The 20,079-nt window shown below is 38.9% G+C and overlaps 1 protein-coding gene across 2 annotated transcripts in view; it reads left to right on the top strand.

The window, feature by feature from the left end:
- The first annotated feature begins 2,204 nt into the window (after positions 1 to 2,204).
- Positions 2,205 to 20,079, top strand: part of LOC127803020 (probable glucan 1,3-beta-glucosidase A) — a 29,964-nt gene continuing 12,089 nt past the window's right edge. The window contains exons 1-5 of one of the 2 annotated variants that reach the window (XM_052339011.1): positions 2,205 to 2,700; positions 2,832 to 2,958; positions 3,082 to 3,197; positions 3,301 to 3,420; positions 17,999 to 18,184. In XM_052339011.1, the coding sequence (XP_052194971.1) occupies positions 2,883 to 2,958; positions 3,082 to 3,197; positions 3,301 to 3,420; positions 17,999 to 18,184 (498 nt within the window). In that variant the 5' untranslated portion in view covers positions 2,205 to 2,700; positions 2,832 to 2,882. Of the gene's footprint in view, positions 2,959 to 3,081; positions 3,198 to 3,300; positions 3,421 to 17,998; positions 18,185 to 20,079 lie in introns of both variants that reach the window. The other variant, XM_052339010.1, reaches the window with a different exon arrangement.

Genomic DNA, 20,079 nt, shown 5'->3' with positions numbered 1-20,079 from the left:
CTTGGCTTTCTCTTGGCGAGACCAAGACCTCCACTCAACAACTGATACGTGTCAACACCTAGCATCCTTGGGAATTACGCCCTATAAATACCCAGCTACAGGTCATTGGAAAGGATTTTCGAATTCGATAAAATTTTGACACATTGACTACGCTTTTACGATTTTTTGTTAACAATTATCTTTATTCGGTATTGACTTAGGCATCGAAGAGTCATCGCAAGCGAGGATTCCCGCCAACCTTCTAACACATTCTCAAGTATCAACAAAGCAATATCATTGTGGCGACTTCCCTTGTGGCAAACATAATTGCAGCAAGATCCTTTAGGCGAACATCCTTGTAGCGAGATCCTTGAGGCGAACATCTTTGCGACAAAATCCTTGAGGCGAACATCCTTGTGACAAGATCCTTGTGGCGAAAATCCTTGCCACAAAATTCCTTAAGGAGAACTTCCTTGTAGCAAAATCTCTTGTGACAAATATCCTTGCGGCAACTTTCCTTGTGGTAACCTAGTTTCACTAGACACCAAGCTCAAGTGCCTACAATAGTTGGTCCCATGTCATAAAATTTAATAGTTGTTTTTTTGGTAATAACACTTTATAATCAAGTGATGTTCACTCTGTACTCGAGTAGATTATTTATGTAATTAAGTAAACATGTGTAAAAAATAAGCCAAGTCTTTGGATCTTAAGATTAATTGAATATAAGATTTTGTATTTGAGTAAAAATCTTTTTGTAATCAAATAGATAATACTTTGTAATCGAGTATGTGAAGTTTTTTTTTGTGACTCAAATTTAATAGAGTAAAAGTATATTTGTACTCGAGTAAGTAGTAAAAGTAATCAATTACAAAACATATATAGACAAGTAAAGATCAAACTTAATCAAGTAAATACTAGTTTGTACTCGAGTAACACTTGATAGATTTTAAAAAATATAGTCGTTATAGCTCATTAAATGCAATATGTCTTTTTTTTTTCAATGCATTAAATTTTTTTTAGACAACATGAACATATTTTATGAATTTCTAACTAATTGTTTAAAGTTTGTAGAGACAAAAAGTGATAATTGTGACACAAACAAACATTCTATTTGTTTAAGGACAAGTTAGCAGCTACATTCAATATCATAAAGTATAAAAAGGGAGATGAAGCCTGATGAAAAAGCATGACTGAAACTCCTAACTTACTATTCTCATGAGCTCAAAGCCTTCAAAGATCATTCTACTCGAGCTATTCTTAAAAAAAAAGATAGTGCTTACTGTAATACATATTCTTTTATCTCTCTAAAATAAAGAGAAGTCATTTGTAATTTATATAATTCTTTCCTTCTCTTGAATTCTGTTTTTCATAATTCTTATGAATTTGTAAAGGTTAAATCTTACCCTAACAAAATGCATTGGTTGTGGCTAAATCGAAGTTAAAAGTCAAAGTATAAATGTTAGTAACTGAGCTTGCTCAAAAGCTATCCAAATAAGATTAGTTTGATTAAATCCTTGGTGATAAGTTAAGATAATAGGCTAGGCATTAAGCTGAAGCACTATACATCTTGTGTGCTACAATTTTTCAATTCCTTTTGATTTAAGTTTTTTTTAAGAGTGAAAAAACTTAATTCATCCCCTCTTGTTCTAACATTCTCCACACCTTGTCGTACTCGTCGTTGGGGCAATGTGGCAATAATGGTTATTTTCAATGTTGGTTTAATTTCAATTTGTGTTGTTTTGATAAAAATTGATTTACACTTGATAGTTGATCCTTGTATGATTTTGTTAACGGTGAATGTTATGTTAGCATTTGTTTTATTAAATAATGTTTTCCATAAGTAAATAACCCCTAAGTATTTGTTCAATGTAGAAAATGTTTTTTTATATTTTAACTTAAATTTTTTATTAAATAATTGAATTTTCATTAAAAAATAGAAAAAACTTTAATTTTTAAGTTTTAAAATTATACTATGAATTATAAAAATATTTTTTGATGTTTTATAAAAAAATTTAAATTGAATGTTATGATTTTTTAAAATATGAAATATTTTAGGACATTTTTAGCTATTAAATTAAGATTAAAATTTTAAAAATATAAATGAGACCTAAAATATAATAATTTATTTATTTAAAAAAATAAAAAAGTTCAAAGAAGTAAAGGTATAATTTAGTGCCGTGGTTCCTTCAATTCTCCTTCCATTTTTATCTTTTCTTTGAGCTTCCGTAGCTCTGTCAAACACAGGCCTTCTATCCCTTTGCTCCCCTAATCTCATCATATTTTCATAGAGTCAGGCCATTTGAGTAATAATGAACAGAACGAGGACGGCCATTAAAGATAAGGGGCCTGAAGGAATCAGCCTTCTTCACTTTTACTGGTTTGCAACGTAAAGCAACCCTTTTTCCTATCCTTTTCTTTGCTAAGCAATTGAGAAAGAACCATATGTCTCTCTCTGATTCTGAACGAACACACAAGGTCTCCCAAGCAAAGGCACCCTATTCTTTTTCCCTTTCCTATTCTCCTTTTTAATGTCATTCCATGTGAACGCTTTTGCCTTCCCTTTCTTCTTGTACCTGGGGGGATGTTATTCTTTTCTTCCCTCAATTTTTTTATCAGTGGGTTTTGTCTCTGTCTGCACTCCGGAGATTGCTCCAGCAATTTAATAATGGAATAAACAAGTTCAAACCTTCGAGATCTTCAGTCTTCATGGTTGTTTACAAGGTTCTATTTGGAATTTATTCAGCATTAAGAAAGGAATTGCTAAGATTCTCCTTTCCCCTCTCACGAGTTGGGGTTTTTGAGAGGGTTTGAAAAATTGTGCCTATATTGGAGCTTTTGCCTTTGCTGTGCAGACGGGTCGCTTATTTTTTCTGTTTTGATGTGATTGTGGCCCTGCATTCTACATGGAACTTGTTCTCTGCAAATGGGCACTTGCATTTCTACTTAGTTGTTGGCTCATTGTTGCTGTTGTGCTCTCGGGTTAGATCTATCACCCCATTTTCTTGAAATCCTTTTTTGATTCGTGAAATGCTGTATTTATATTGTCAGGAACTAATATAGAAAACCTTATTTTGGAATTTTCATGTCTTTTTATGTCTTAAGTGGAGGGATTACATGGAAATTCTAAAGTAAGAGGAGTGAACTTGGGTGGATGGTTGGTTGTGGAAGGTTGGATTAAGCCTTCTCTTTTCGATGGAATTCCCAATGGAGACATGCTTGTAAGTTCTTGTCCTAAATGGTTTCCTTTCCCCCCTATTATAGGATTCTTCCTGACTTCCTTTTAATCAATGTTGGCTATGCATTCATGGCATTTCAATCTAGGATGGAACACAAGTCCAATTCAAATCGGTGACGTTGCAGAAGTATGTGTGTGCAGAGAATGGGGGCGGTATGAATGTTACAGTTGACAGAGACATTCCCTCGTCATGGGAAACCATTAGGGTAAGATGCCTAACCAAATTGCACGTTTTTGTCTTATAAATCTTTTCTTGGCTGTAAATATTCTCCATCCTAAACAAGTATTTGTTTTCTTTTATCTGAATTTGGTTGATCAAGTATTACTTGCAAAACTTTGATTTTTATCATTTTGTGCCAATGCATAATTTATTTCTGGAAATTTATCAACAGAAAAAAAAGTTTATTATTGGTGCAGAAACAAAAACGAAAATTGAATATATAATTCTGCATAATTTTCAAGGTATGCAAGCTTCCACTGCACACTTGACTATGTTGAGCACAATAATACAGATCTGCATTTTATCACCATAATGTGGCATTGCTAACTAGACGTGTTAGTGATAAATGTATTATCAGATACACTGCAACTGTATTTGACTAAAAATCAGAAAAAGTTTTTGGAAATACTTTAATTTGATAAAGTAATTTTGTTCTAAGATGATTCCTTGAAATGATGCTTTTGGATATTTAGAAATTTGTAAGCAATTAAGAATAGATTAGAAGTTTGGCATGCAATAAATTCAATAACTATACCTACTGTCAACTTTTGTGGACATCCTCAGAGGGATGATGCTATGATGGCTCAACTGAAAGAACTAGCTGTACTTGGTTCAAGATTCCATTCTCCATATATGAAAGTCTTTGTGGGATTATAGCAAGTAAACTGACACTAATATGATCAACGGTAAATTTTGGCTGTTGATGTTGTGAGTGATTCATGATGAGATATTGCATCTCTCTTAAAACTAATTCAAGTAATGCAAATCTTCTGCGTTGTAAAATATATCTCTAAGGTGTTTGATGTACACCTTTAAACATAATTTAATTAGGAAATCTGACAATTCTGCCCTAAAATTCTCAGCATGGCAACACAAGATTTTAAATGGTTAACTTAGCACATGCTACTGAAGTTTCTTTTGAATCTGTTTTGACCACATAGCAGAATGCTATTGAGATTTACAGAAACTGAAGCCTAACATAGAGCCAGGCCTTCCCTGAAAAAAGGGTAGACTGGTAGAGAGATTTTTTAAGCCCTGTTTGCGGCTGTTCCACTTAGACATAGAACTCCATTGAACTTTTTAAGCTTCTCACAATAAACTAACATTATTATTATTTGATACGTAAGAGTGTAGTAGGAACTAATGCTGCCATTCAAGCCACAATAAATTAATGAACAAATTCATAATAAATAAAAATAAAACTGTCGTAAAAGGGGCAAAACCTTGTACAAAGCCCATGGACTAAGAAACTATACTTCTAAAACTCATCAATAAGGTAAAATCACATAAATTAGCTTATTTCTAACTCCATCTGAGCCTTGTCATCAATTCATGGTAAAAATGTATGAAACATGTGGTATTTCAAAAATAATAATAGATACAATGGTTTAACCTTTTGATAAGTAATAACCCATGGTGGGAATGATAATAATTTAAACATGTAGTGGAATGAAATATATGGGGATGGTATGCAGACACACATGGAAACCTGAATATTGGGAGAAAACCACAACAGACCTGCAACTAGATCAAAACCTTCCCCCCCTCCCCCCCCCCCCCCCCCCCTCTCCCCCAAGAAAAAAGTTGTCACGACCCTAGGGGGTGAATCAGTAAATGGTCGTTAATATCTACTTGTATGTGCCATTAGTTTCTAACTAGATGGGGGGTTAAGTGGTTAGGGAATTAGCTTATTGTTTTGACTGTTATGTTAGTTGTTATATTGTTAGAATACTGTTATGGTTTCTCTTTCATTCCCTCTCGTTCTCTTTCTCCCTCCCTCATTCTATCTGTTTTCCTACATTCATTTCTTTCTTGGAATTCAATCGAAATTCCCTCAATTGTCCAGCCCATAATCTGAGGGCTTGACAAAAGTCTTCTGTACTTTTACAGTTTCTAAATTTCTAAAATGTCTGGGGGTTTAAAAGGCAATTTTTCAAAGCTTGGAAGGTCTTGTCTAGAGCAGTTCTCCAAACTTGCACCCAAAGGCTTTGAAAACCCTACAACAGTCTAATTTGCAGGGTCTCAAAGTCTTGAATCTGTTTGAGCATCCCAGAATAATGTGTTCAAACATTGACCAACCAAATGCTCGATTGATCCATTTGAAAATCATTGTTCAAATGTCTCATACTATAGTTCTAACTCATTGCAACCTGTTTTGAAAATCAGCTTTTCTCTTCTATTTGCAAGAGTTTTAGCTTTATACGTTTTATGAATTACAGTCATTTACAAAACCCAAAACTAAGTTTTATTTACAAATTTTCCAACATTAAGAATTCCAGCATTATTTATTACTATTATTTTCTGTTTTGACCTTATAGCAACATGCTATTGAAGTCTACATAAAATGAAACCTTAATTTATGGGAAAGACTTCACCAAAAAACTGGGGTTCCATAGCTGTTCCTCTCAGACCTAGAGCTCCCTGCAACTTTTTGGGGCTTACCACATGAATTTAGCTAACCTGTTAGACTCTACTTGAGCCTTGTCAAACTACTTCTCTTCTCAATTCAATAGTCAGAAACAAACTGTTGAATCCTCTGGATTCAGCAAGGTATTCTCTCGTTTGTAGGGAGAACTTGGCGGGAATTATGTAGGGGAGAGATGAATTAGAGAAAGAGGGGGGAAATTAGAAAATGAAATGAGAAGGAAAGAAAGAATTGAGAGGGAAATAGAGCAGAAAATTGTCAAATGATATTTGATATTCTCTCAATGAGGTAGGCCGAGCATATATGTACTTGGCCCTAACAGAAGTTGGCCCCAGAAACGGTTGCCACTTCCGCATGTAAAAGTCTCAATTCTTCACAATTACAAATACCTACTAGCCTCTATTGTTTATTACAATTATTCCCCCTTAGGTACATGACAACTCCCCTCCCCTTAAGCTAATTCTTGTCCTCAAGAATGCTGAGCAAGTTGGCCGCGTTTGGGAACTGTTGGAGGAACTCTAGCAGATATTCCCAAGTATTATTGTCGGAATGCAGTGAGGACCACTGCACCAGCACTTGGGTGATTGGGGCTCCTTGTTGAAAAATCACTCTTTTGTCCAGGATGGCTACTAGGGTGACGGCTGGTTCTTCATCTCTGAATGGAATGGGAATGGTTTGACTGGCCACTTGGTTTCCAATTGCTCCCCTGAGTAAGGACACATGGAACACAAGGTGAATGTGTGTTCCCTCAGGCAGTTGTAGCCTGTAAGCGACTGCCGACTGGTCCCAACTTGGCAATAATGGCATATGGCCCAAAAAACTTGTGGCTTAGTTTAGTGACAGACAGCCTCGACAGAGTTCTCAGATGGGGCTGACTGAGAACTCAAACGTTCTCTCACTCCTCTTTTTATCCGTTTGTTGCTTCATCCAGTTTTGAGCCTTAACCAACTCAGTTTTTAAGGTGTGTAGGATCTCCTGCCTATTTTGTAGATAGGTATCTGCGGCTGCCACCAACGTTGGCTCCCCTATAGATGGTAGTAGGCTAGGCTTGTATCCATATAACGCCTCAAACGGAGTCATCCCAATGGACCGGTGGTGGCTGGAATTGTACCACCATTGTGCCAAGGATAACCACTTGTGCCACTCCTTGGGCTGCATAAAACAAAAACACCTCAGGTAGGTCTCGAGGCATTGATTAACTCTCTCAGATTGGCCGTCAGTTTCCAGATGGTAAGCTATGGACATGTGGAGCTTCGAACCCAAGGATTTCAGTAACCCTTGACAAAATAAACTAGTAAACACCTTGTCCTTGTCAAAAATGATCATTTGAGGCACCCTGTGTAACTTCACTACATTGTCCAAAAACATTCTAGCCACCTCTTGTGCCGTGAATGGGTGGGACAAGCTGATGAAGTGGTTGTACTTGGTTAATCGGTCCACCACGACTAGGATACAGTTCCTCCCCTTTGACTACGGTAACCCTTCAACAAAATCCATAGTTATATCAGCCCATGCTTGATCTGGAACCCCTAATGGCTGTAGAAGTCCAGGCTTAGCTATTGATTCATGTTTACACCTCTTACAAGTGTCACATTGCATTACGAACTCTATTACTGATTTCTTTAATCTTGGCTAATAAAACACTTGGTTCACCTTGCGGTAAGTGTTTTGGATGCCTGAGTGCCCCCCTAAGAGTGAGTGGTGCATGGTTTGGAAAATTCTTTTCTTCAAGGCCTTGCAGTCTCTTATCACTAATCGACCCCGATACCTTATCAGGTAGTGCACCTCTACCTGCTGTTGTTGTCTAGACTTAGCTGCTCCAGTAACTCCCTTGTCCAAACTCCTTTATCATAGCTCGCTGTCACCTCTTGGTACCAATCTGGTACTAGTGTCGTAATGGTTGCACAACCTCCCTCCTCATAACGCCTTGATAAAGCATTTACAACCACATTTTCTTTTCCTCTTCTATACTGAATCACAAAATCTAGCCCCATCAGCTTTGGCCATCCCCTTCTTCTGCAAGTTAGTGTGCAACTTTTGTTGGGTAAGGAACTTGAGACTCTCATGATCCGTTCGGATTATAAATTGTCCCCCTTCCAAATAGTGCCTCCATTTTTCCACCACCATCAGCACAACCAACTCCTCTTTGTCATATGTGCTGAGCCCTTGATGTCTTGGGGCTAAAGCTTGACTCATGAAAGCTAAGGTTCAGCCTTCTTGAGATAACACAGCTCTTACCCCGGTTCCACATGCGTCGGTCTCCAGTAAAAACGGCTTACTAAAATTAGGAATCCCTAACACTGGTACTTTGCACATGGCTTGCTTCAACTGTCTAAATGCATTTTCTACCTCTTCATTCCATCTGAAGTTATCATTTTTTAATAATTCTGTTAGTGGCTTACTTATCACTCCATAGTTTTTCACAAAACGCCTATAGTAACCCGTTAGCCCCAAGAACCCCCACAAGGACTTGATGTTCACTAGTTTAGGCCATGCTACCATAGCTGAAATCTTCTTAGGATCAGTGCTAACTCTAGCACTAAAAATCACATGCCCCAAATACTCCACCTGCTTCTGAGCGAAGTCACATTTGGACCTTTTGATGCATAGCCGATTGAGTTTAAGGATGCTAAATGCAATTCTAAGGTGTTCTAGGTGTTTAGAAAAAGTTGGGTTGTAGATCAATATATCATCGAAAAATATTAACACAAACTTTCGAAGATAAGGCTCAAAAGATGTGGTTCATTAGGGTTTGAAATGTTGCTGGTGCATTAGTTAATCCGAAGGGCATTATTGTAAACTCATAATGCCCATGATGGGTTCTAAAGGCTATTTTGGGTATATCAATTGGGTTCATCCGGATTTGATGATAGCTGGATCTTAGGTTGAGTTTAAAGAAAATAGTTGCATGGTTTAGTTCATCTAGGAGGTCTTCAATGATGGGAATGGGAAATTTATCTTTGATTGTGATGTGGTTAAGTTGGCGGTAGTCGACACAAAAATGCCATGTTCTATTCTTTTTTTTAACTAAAAGGACGGGGGATGCAAATGAGCTTTTGCTGGCTCAGATTATAGAGTTGTCCAGCATTTCTCTTACTAATTTTTCAATTTCAGTTTTGAGCTTTGGTGGGGTATCTATAGCATTGAACTAAAACGTAGCCTAGGCGCTAGGCGGCCGCTGGCCGCCGCGATTATGGCCAAATCAGCCACCTTAGGTGCTAGCCCGGCTAATCGGTACCGGGCGGAGCCTAAGGCAGCCAAGGCGGATGCCTAGCCGCGTGAACCGCCTAGCCGATTATGGCCTAATCGGCTTTGTGAATGGATTAGTATAAATTTATTAGGGTTTTGTTTCCCTTTACCCGTTACCCCTTCTCTCTCGTTGATTTCCCCTTCTCTCTCGTGCGCACCGCCACCGACAATCTATTGCAGAGTAGCCGTCGTCGTCGCCTCTCTCGTGCTCACACGCATCCACCGTCTCTTGCAGTTGCAGAGTTGCCGTTGCCGCCGTCTCGTGCTCGCACACCGTCGCCTCTCTCGTGCTTGCTCGCACATCTTCCTCACTCACCCTACGCCTCCTCTAGTAAGTAGTAAGCAAGCAGCAGTGTTGTTGCTGCTTGCTGTTGCCTCTCTTGTGCTCGCACGCCGCCACCATCTCTTGTGTTGCTAGTTCTCGATCTTCTTCCTCCGCCGAGTGTTTTTGTTGTAGCTACTTGCTGTTGCTGTTGGTTGTAATTTGTTGCTTGTATTTTGTTGCGTTGTTCTTCCTCCGCCAAGTGTTGTATTTTGTTATTGTTGTATTTTGTTATTATGTTTTTATTTGATTCTATTATTTTTAATGCCTATAAAATGTGTTTCACAAAGTCAAGAGTCTAAACTCTAAATTTAATAATCTATATTAATATTTCATAATCTTTGTTTAATTTATATGTGTATTTGGGATAATATGAATTTTAATTTGTATGTACATTTAGAATAATATGAATTTTAATTTAAAAAATAACAATTTTTCTAGGTTCCGCCTAAGCGTTAGGCCCCAGCCTGACGCCCGACTAGCGCTTAGTGCATTTTAGAACACTGATCTATAGAATCTTATATTAATTGGTTCGGCATTTGGTTGTAAAGGGATAGAATGATCAAATGGTCTTTGGGGGGGGGGGGGGGGTAGGTCCTTAGGTTCTGCAAATAGATCCCTAAACTCAATAAATAATGCATCAAGGGAGGCCAGCTCATGTACCTGCCATAGGTCTATGGTTGTCTTGCTGTTAGTTGTTAAGCACTGACCCTCTTGTTCTCCTTGTTCCTTAGTCTCCTCACTGGTCTCAATCGGGAATAATTGAGCCATTTGGGAAAACTTACACTTAAGCAATTTATGCAGCCTCTTTCCCTTGATTAACTTGCAGGACCTTGTTTCCATATTCCCATGAAGTGTAACTCTCACGCCTCCCTTTTCCAGCGTAACCTCCATCTTATCAAAGTCAAAGTTGATAGGACTTACCCCTCTCATCCAATCAACTCCCAAGACTATTTGGCACCCCCCCCCCCCCCCCCCCCCCCCCCCCGGCTTTAGCAACTCAGGTCGACTTTAAATGTTTCTCCTTGCATTGTCCAACAAAACCCCATGCAGGCTTATCTGCTTAACACCCTGCTTCCATTAGCCACAATCACTGTTAAAGGTTCAGTGTTAGATAACTCACACACATTTCATTTTTTTAACTGTCCCTTCGTCAATAAAGCTGTGGGTATTCCCACTGTCAATTAAGACCATGAGTGTTCCTTCCTGCATCGTTCCTTCAACCTTGATAATCTTGTTACTAGCCACTCCTTTTATGGCATGGAGGGATATTGTGCCATTGTCTTCCTCCTCCCAATCACCCCCTATCTCCATCGCCTTTTTTCCTGCATCTTCTTCAATCTCATCTCCTTCTAATAGGAGCAATTGCCTCTTGCATTGGTGTTCGGGGAAGTACTTATCCCCGCACCTGTAACAAGCCCCTGAGGGCCTCCTGTGTTCATTCCCTCTGCTTCCTTGTTGCCCCAGGTTATTAGGTGGTAGTGGTGGCTTTGGCATTGTCCTAGCCTATACATTTCCCTTCTTGGCAGTGAGGAACCCAAGCCATTTCCCTTACTCTGTGCTGGAATTGTGCTGAATCTAGCCTTGATCCTAGAATATTCTAGGATCAGTGTTCTATGTAAATATCATGTAAATATAGAAATGTAATAATGGTAGGATGTTTACAATTATTTCTTTCCTTCTTTACTAGTAATCCTCTCCTTAAAAGAAGATGTTGTACACAATTATTTTGAATCAATGAAGAGATTTCTGGGTCTGATTTCTAAGTTGGTATTAGAGCTAAAATCAAATCACAGCCTTACACTATGAAAAAACCCTAGGCTGCTTCGTCAGTCATCTGAAATCGCCAAACCGCCAGCGCCTCTCCGACAGCAACCCTTAGTTGCTACCAACCTCAGATCTGTCGGCCTCTCTCCATCGGCAACTCTCAGTCACCATCCCCAAACATCGATGCTGCCGATCGCGTTCCCAGACGCTGCTGGCCGATCGCGACTCCTGTGCTGCCGCTCGCGATCCCTGTGCTGCTGGCCGATCGTGATTCCTGTGCTACCGCTCGCGATCCTTGTGCTAGCCGATTGCGATTCCAGTGTCGTCTCCTTCCAGCGTTGCTATCTCCACCTCTCAGCGCTGCTGTCATTGCCTCCCAGAGTCGCTGCTGCCTTGTCCCAATGTCGCCTCCTTCCAGCGCTGCTATCTTCACCTCCCAGCACTGTTGTCGCTGCCTCCCAGAAGTAGCTGTTGTCCTTATACCAGCAGCTTCTTTCTTGATCGTATCAAGCAGTTTAATCTTTCTCAGCCATGTTCGAAGTTACCTTTGAAATCTCCGTCGTTGCTGTCCCAACAAAAATGCCAGCAACTTAGCCAACCCATTCTGTCCAAATCACTACTATCTGCTTAAATGGTGATAACTTTTTTCGTTGGTCTCAATCAGTCCGGATGTATATCCGTGGGCAAGGGAAAATTGGCTATCTTATCGGGGACAAGAAGGAACCTGTAGCGGATGATCCATCCCATTCTATTTGGGATGCTAAAAACTCCATGGTAATGACATGGCTAGTCAATTCCATGGATGAAGATATCAGTTTCAATTATATGTGCTATCCTACTGTAAAGGAATTGTGGGATAATGTCAATCAGATGTACTCTGACATGGGGAATCAATCTCAGGTTTTTGAATTAACTCTGAAAATGGGAGAGATCCAACAAGGAGATAATTCTGTCACTAAGTACTTCCATTCTTTAAAGCGATTGTGGCAAGATCTTGATCTCTTCAACACATATGAGTGGAAATCTATAGATAATTGCAACCACCACAAGAAACTAGTTGAAGATAGCCGTATTTACAAGTTTCTGGCCGGCCTTAATATCGAGTTTGATGAAGTGCGAGGAAGGATCATTGGCCGGTCTCCTCTTCCGCCTATTGGTGACGTATTTGCTGAAGTTAGAAGAGAGGAAAGCCGAATGAGTGTCATGTTAGGAAAAAAGGCCACTGGTGAGTCACTTAAAAATTCTGCCCTAATTGCTGATTCTACTGCCTACAAGGCTGCAAATTACTAGCGTCAAAGCAATGAGCAACCTTGGGTCTGGTGTGACCATTGTAACAAGCCACGCCATACTCGTGAAACTTGTTGGAAAATTCATGGCAAACCTGCTAATTGGAAGAGCAGTAAGCAAGGAGACAAGAGCCACCGTGGGATCCCTACTGCTAATGTGGTTGATACTAGTCCCTTCAACAAAGAGCAAATTGATCAACTTTTGCAGCTGTTAAAATCCAATTCCTCATCTGGTATTCCTAGTGTTTCCTTGGCGCACACAGGTAGAAAACCTAACTCCCTTTCTTGTCTTCATTTCTCTCCATGGGTTATAGATTCCAGAGCCTCTAATCATATGACTAGTTCTTCTCATTTTTTTAATACCTATACTCCTTGCTCTGGAAATGAAAAAATCAGAATTGCCGATGGTAGCTTTTCACCTATTGCCTGCAAAGGACTTATTAAACTGACTACGAATATTCATCTCACTTCTATCCTTCATGTTCCTAACCTAGCCTGCAATCTTTTGTCGATTAGTAAACTATGCAAAGATTCTCATTGTCGTGCTACTTTCTTTGACTCTCATTGTGAATTTCAGGACCAGAGTTTGGGGACGATGATTGGGCGTGCTAGGATGATTGACGGTCTATACTACTTTGATGATATCTCTATTGGTAATAAAAAAGCTCAGGGCTTTAGTAGTATTAGTTCAATTCTTGTTCTAGATACAATTATGCTATGGCATCTTAGACTAGGTCATCCTAGTTTTGCCTATTTGAAACGTTTATTTCCTGAATTGTTTAAAGGAATGGATTATTCACGTTTTCAATGTGACAGTTGCATCTTGGCCAAAAATCATCATTCTACATATTTACCAAAACCCTACCAAGCATCCAAACCTTTTTATATAATTCATAGTGATGTTTGGGGTCCATCTAAAATTTCTACTCTCTCTGGAAAACGATGGTATGTTATCTTTATTGATGATCATACACGTCTGTGTTGGGTTTATTTGATGCACAAAAAATCTGAAGTGGAATACTTATTCAAAAATTTTTACACTATGGTTGAAAATCAATTTCAAACCAAAATTAGTATTTTACACTCTGATAATGGCACCGAGTATTTTAATGAGCACTTAGGAGATTTTTTGAAAGCTAAAGGTATTCACCATACATCTACTTGTCGAAATACTCCTCAACAGAATGGCATTGCTGAACGTAAAAATAGGCATTTACTCGAAGTCGCATGTGCCATAATGTTTTCTATGTATATTCCAAAATATTTGTGGGGTGAAGCTGTTTTGATGGCCTCCTATTTGATAAACAGGATGCCCACTAAAGTGTTAAAGTACAAAACCCCTTTAGAGTGCCTAAAAGAAGTTTTTCCCAACACTCGGTTACATTCGGATCTTCCTATCAAAGTTTTTGGGTGTACTGTATGTTCATATCCCTAATCAATTTCGTTCCAAACTTGACCCTAGGGCTATCAAATGTGTGTTTTTGGGTTATGCCTCACATAAAAAAGGCTATAAGTGTTATGATCCTCACACCAAAAAAATCCATATCAGTATGGATGTTTCGTTTTTCAAAAAACAACCTTATTTTACCCAAAATTCTTTTCAGGGGGAGACCCATGAAGTTGACGATAATTTTTGGGATGTTTCTATCCCACTCCCAAATGCAATTTGCCCTACTCAAGAACCAAATGTTTCTAATAATGGTCACTTAGGAGATTCTGGTTCTTTGGTGCCAAGTGAAGGGGTTTCTCATGCAGGGAGAGAAGTACTACAAATCAATCATCATGATCTGAATTCTAAGCTTTAGGTTTATACTAGGTAGAGATTTCATCAAAGGAACAAAGACCTAAATGTCAACTTTGCACAAAACCAGTCTGAAAACCCGAGCAATGGCATTGTAAGTTCAAGAAATCATACTTCAACGTCTAGTTTGCTTCCTTCAATTGTACCCAATGGTTCCCCAGTTGATTCTTCAAATATTAACAATTGTTCTCCTACTATTCCTGATCTTGATATTCCTATAGCAATTAGGAAAGGTGTTAGAAGTTGCACATAACATCTTATTGCTAAATATCTCTCTTACCATAGACTATCAAAAAATCATAAAGCCTTCACATCTAGGATTTCACACTTGTTTGTTTCAAGGAATATATAGGAAGTGTTGAATGATCCGAATTGGAAATTAGAAGTCATAGAAGAGATGAATGCTCTAAGGCGAAGTGGCACTTGAGAGATAGTCTACCTGCCCAAAGGCAAGAAAATAGTAGGATGTAAGTGGGTATTTACAATAAAGTGTAAGGTTGATGGGAGTGTTGATAGGTACAAAGTCAAACTAGTGGCTAAAGGCTTCACCCAAACTTATGGGATTGACTATCAGGAAACCTTTGTTCCTGTTGCTAAAATAAACTCTATCAGAGTCCTGTTGTCTCTTGCAGTAAATTTAGATTGGCCTTTACACCAACTTGATGTCAAAAATGTGTTTCTTAATGGTGATCTTGAAGATGAGGTCTTCATGAGTTTACCTCCAGGATTTGAAAAGAAATTTGGGAGCGACAAAGTATGTAGACTAAAGAAATCCCTATACAGTCTCAAACAGTCACCGAGAGCATGGTTTGAATGCTTTGGAACGGCAATTACCAGTTATGGCTTTTTTCAGAGTCAGGCAGATCACACTATATTTTATAAACACTCAAAAGATGGTAAAATTGCAATTTTGACTGTTTATGTTGACGACATTATTTTAACTGATGATGATGAGACAGAGTCAGCAGCCCTCAAAAAGAAACTTGCGAAGGAGTTCCAAATTAAAGATTTGGGAATTCTAAAATACTTTCTTGGAATGGAGTTTGTAAGATCCAAAGAAGGTATTTTTGTCAATCAGAGAAAATATGTTCTTGATATTCTTGGAGAGACAGGTTTACTTGGTTGTAGGGTGTTGGAGACTCCCATTGAGCCTAATGTGAAACTATAGGCTGCTAAAGCTGAAGAAGTGAAGAACATGGAACAATATCAAAGACTTGTGGGCAGGTTAATTTACTTGTCTTATACGCGGCCTGATATTGCTTTTGTAGTTAGTATGGCAAGTCAATTTATGCACTCACTAGGGCCAGAGCATTTCGAGGTGGTCTACAGAATTTTAAGATATCTAAAAGGGACACCTGGCAAAGGGCTAATGTTCAAGAAACATGGTCACCTGTAAGTTGAGATCTACACTGATGCAGATTGTGCAGGAGGTATTGATGATAGAAGATCTACTTCATGCTATTGTTCTTTTGTTGGGGGAAACTTAGTTACTTGGCGAAGTAAAAAACAAAATGTGGTGGCTAGAAGTAGTGCAGAAGCAGAGTTTAGAGCTGTTGCCCATGGAATTTGTGAGGGAATGTGGATCAAACGAATACTTGAAGAGCTGAAGTTTTCTCACCCTGTACCTATAAAAGTCTATTGTGACAACAAGGTTGCTATTTCTATAGCTCATAATCCAGTATTACATGACCGTACAAAACATATAAAGGTGGACAAACATTTCATTAAGGAAAAGATCGATGCTAGAATAATATGCATGCCATGCCTTCCAACAACAGAACAAATTGCTGTTGTTCTAACTAAGGGTCTACCACAAGAAGCAGTTTGATAAACTTATTGGCAAGCTGACTATGGAAGACATCTACAAACCAGCTTGAGGGGGAGTGCTGGAATTGTGCTGAATCTAGCCTTGATCCTAGAATATTCTAGGATCAGTGTTCTATGTAAATATCATATAAATATAGAAAGGTAATAATGGTAGGATGTTTACAATTATTTCTTTCCTTCTTTACTAGTAATCCTCTCCTTAAAAGAGGATGTTGTACGCAATTATTTTGAATCAATGAAGAGATTTCTGGGTCTGATTTCTAAGTCTCTGATTCCTCTGTTTCTTTATCAATGCCTCCACATTTAATTCCTAGAGCAGAGCACTCTCCACCGCTTCCTGGACCATCCTGGGCCTTGTCATCTTGACCGCGGATCCGAGTTCCTCTCCCAGCTCGCTGATAAAACTTGACACGAAATAGGCTTCGATCAAGTATGGATTCCTACTGAGCATCAGTGATTTTAGCTCCTCAAACCAGAGTTGATACTCCTACACCGATCCACTCTGTTTCATTTTGTTGAACTCCTCAACTATATCCATAGTCCTCTTTTCGCTGAACCTCTCACATAATCCCTTCACGAAGTCATTCTAGCTACATTCTTCTCTCACTCTCGACCATCCTTGATACCATACATCTCCTATGTCATTCAAGTAGGCCACTGACATAATAATCTTCTGTTCCTCGGCCACTTGATGTATTCTAAACAACTTTTCACATCGTCGGATCCACCACCGTGGCTTGTTTTCGTCAAACACTGATAGTTCCAATTTCGGAACTGGAAAGTTGTGGTGGTTAGAATTGACCTAGATCTCCTATCTCCTATCCGTGCCGTTGTTCCCCATTGTCGCTGGATCAATCTCCACCTCCAATGATCCCACCATCCTCTGACCAATGTCGGCTCCCGACAATATCGGTTCTGATCTCTCTCGCGAGGGAAAATCTGGAGACATCCTCATCTGCGCTTAGCTCGAAAACATGAGCATGAATTGTTGCATCTGATCACGCAACATATTGCTCTGTTCTCTCATCTCATCTCTGATCTAATTGTGCATATCCCCGCGCAATCGTTTTGAGGCTTCCTCCATCCTTCGGTCCACCACCACTCCAATCGAGTCCTCTATCAATTTGGCTCTAGCCTACACGTCCATCACCATGGCCGTCACCTGCTGAAGTTGTAGTTCCATCTGCTTTATACGAGTGCCGTTCGCCATTGATATAGCTTGTCAAAGTTCTAGGGGCCAAGATTGGTGCTCTGATACCAATTGTTGAATCCTCTGGATTCAGCAAGGTGTTCTCTCGTTTGTAGGGAGAACTTAGCGGGAATTATGCATGGGAGAGATGAATTAGAGAAAGAGGGAGAAAATTAGAAAATGAAATGAGAAGGAGAGAAAGAATTGAGAGGGAAATAGAGCAGAAAATTGTCAAATGATATTCGATATTCTCTCAATGAGATAGGTCGAGCATATATGTACTCGGACCTAGCAGAAGTTGGCGCTAGAAACGGTTGCCACTTCTGCATGTAAAAGTCTCAAATCCTCACAATTACAAATACCTACCAGCCTCTGTTGTTTATTACAATTATTCCCCCTTAGGTACACGACACAAACAAAAGATGGTTTAAACCATTGTTTCTTATAAAAGGATGAAGCATAATATGTATTTTCATGAAAAATATTGTTTTAAGCATGCATATAGTTGTAGTCTCTTCTTTGCCCATAAGAACTGGTCATCACTGAATGAATGAATGAATGCAACCACAATGATATAATTTTATCTGTGCTCAACAAGATGGTATACTTAAAGAGTCATAATATTGAATCTTAAGTTTTAACAAAAAAGAAGAAGATATTATTATGGAGATTACTCATATTAATATCTTCTGCTGCAGTTGTGGAGAGTATCTGAGTTAGAATTTCAGCTTCGCACATCTAAAGGCCAATTTCTGACTTGTGATGGTGATGGGTGTTCTGTCTCTGCTACAGCAGTATCACCATCAAGCACAGAAACATTTTATATTGAAAGAAATAATGATGGTAGAGTTCACATCAAACTTGAGACTGGGACCTATCTTCAGGTATGATTCTCATTCCATTGTTCTGTAATTAAGAAAATGCCTGTATCTGTATCTGATTTACATAGTTTAATGTTGATGCAGTATCATGCTTGCTTAGCTGTATCGTCATTGGTTGAAAGTACAGATTTAAATAGTTTTCACTATATTCCTAGCCTTTCTGTGGTCTGGTACATGAATACAGTGACAACCTATACAGAGAAAATTTGGCTTTGGAGCCTGTTGCTTGTGCAAAAGCTCAAACTGCTGAATGGAAGTGAATGCTTCTGCAAAACTAAGAATTGGGGTTAAGACACAAATATAGGATATTTATGCATGTTGTTTTAGAAAAAAAAGAGATGATATATTAGGACAGATAAATAGATAAACCATTATACCTCTATATATACATGTTGAGGCATATAATAGTGAAGGTATGGTGGTAATTCTTGTGTGTGCCACTTGTGTATATGTGTGTACTATACATCAGAAATCAACATAAGAATAGTAATATTTCAAGGTATTTTTCTAACTTCTACATGGTATCAAAGCCATACATAAAACCCTAACCCTATTTTCTAGTCAGCCTCCTTCGTCTCACTCACTAGCCAACTCCTCTCTCTCACTAGCCGACTCCTCTCTCACTGGCAGCAATTTGTGTTGAGTGCCTTTGGGTTCACATTTTGTCTGTGTTAGCCTTTGCAATCAGATCTTGGTTAAGCTTCTCCCTTTCCATTTTGTGCCTCTTCCAGACCATGTTTGCAATTGAGTTCGACTCTCTAGTTCTCCTCTCAAATTTGACTCTCTGGATCTCATCTCCAAATTTCATCTTGGTTCAATATCTCACTTGTCTTAAATTTGTCTTGTTAGAGCAACCTTCAGTTCAAAATCCCAATGATGTCATCCACAACTAATGACACCCCAGATCTGACCTCATCAACCATAGTTGCCATCCCTCATTTTTCTGGCATGCCAGTTATCATGATTGAGAAACTGAATGGAAAAAATTATTCTGCTTGGTCTTTGGTTGTAGAATCTGGATTCTTGATCATGGACTTGAGAATCACTTAATTGAGACTATTTCAAATATTCCAGCAGGTAATCAACCTAGTTGGCAGAAAGTGGTATATACAAGAATTATCACCATACCCTCACTATTATATACCTCAACACATGTAAATGGTAATACCACAATTTCTTAATTTTTTTATTAAAACTACATTTCCATATTTTTTAAAATTGTTAAAATTAAAAGATAAAGTTAATCCTCTATCTAAGATTTTAGATTAGATGCGGATTGGGTGATTGTGGGGTCAAGTGAGGACAAGCATGATGGCATGCATCTTTGAGGGTTGCATTGGAGAAGGTGGAACAAGCTGGAGGTACTTCATGCCAAGCACTCCGAGGCAGTGTAAGCAGGGGACACTCAACGATGATTTTCCAGGTAGCTTAGCCAAAGGAGCAGGAGTAGGCTAAGTCAGCCACAAGAAGGGCATTGTGAAATTGTGTGGGGAGAATGTCATGCACTGTGAATCCCCAATGATGAGGGCTAGTTGTGCGCTGAGCTGGTCTCTATATTCTTGTGGGATATTGATATATATCAGGTGTGGATGTAGGTATGCCACCTTTTAGATGCAAACTTTATATTGTTTATGTTTGTTGCCCAAGGAGAATGGTTGGCCCCTCCCTTCAACCGCTCCAGGGTAGGGTCGCTACACAAGGGAATCCATTTGCCCCATGACAAGTAGTATCAGCACAGGCAAAAGGTCCTAAGTTTAAACCTAACATTTAAATAATTGCACGTGTTTGGACCAGCTATGTGATAGATTACTAAAGATAATCTACCTTGATTTACTATAAAATGAAGAGAATTACACTGAAAAAATAGGAAAATGGACTTTTGAGAGGTCCAATATCTC

Source organism: Diospyros lotus, chromosome 6 (genome assembly GCF_014633365.1).
Source record: "Diospyros lotus cultivar Yz01 chromosome 6, ASM1463336v1, whole genome shotgun sequence".
Classification (NCBI taxonomy): domain Eukaryota; kingdom Viridiplantae; phylum Streptophyta; class Magnoliopsida; order Ericales; family Ebenaceae; genus Diospyros; species Diospyros lotus.
This window is presented reverse-complemented; position numbering and strand designations above follow the sequence as displayed.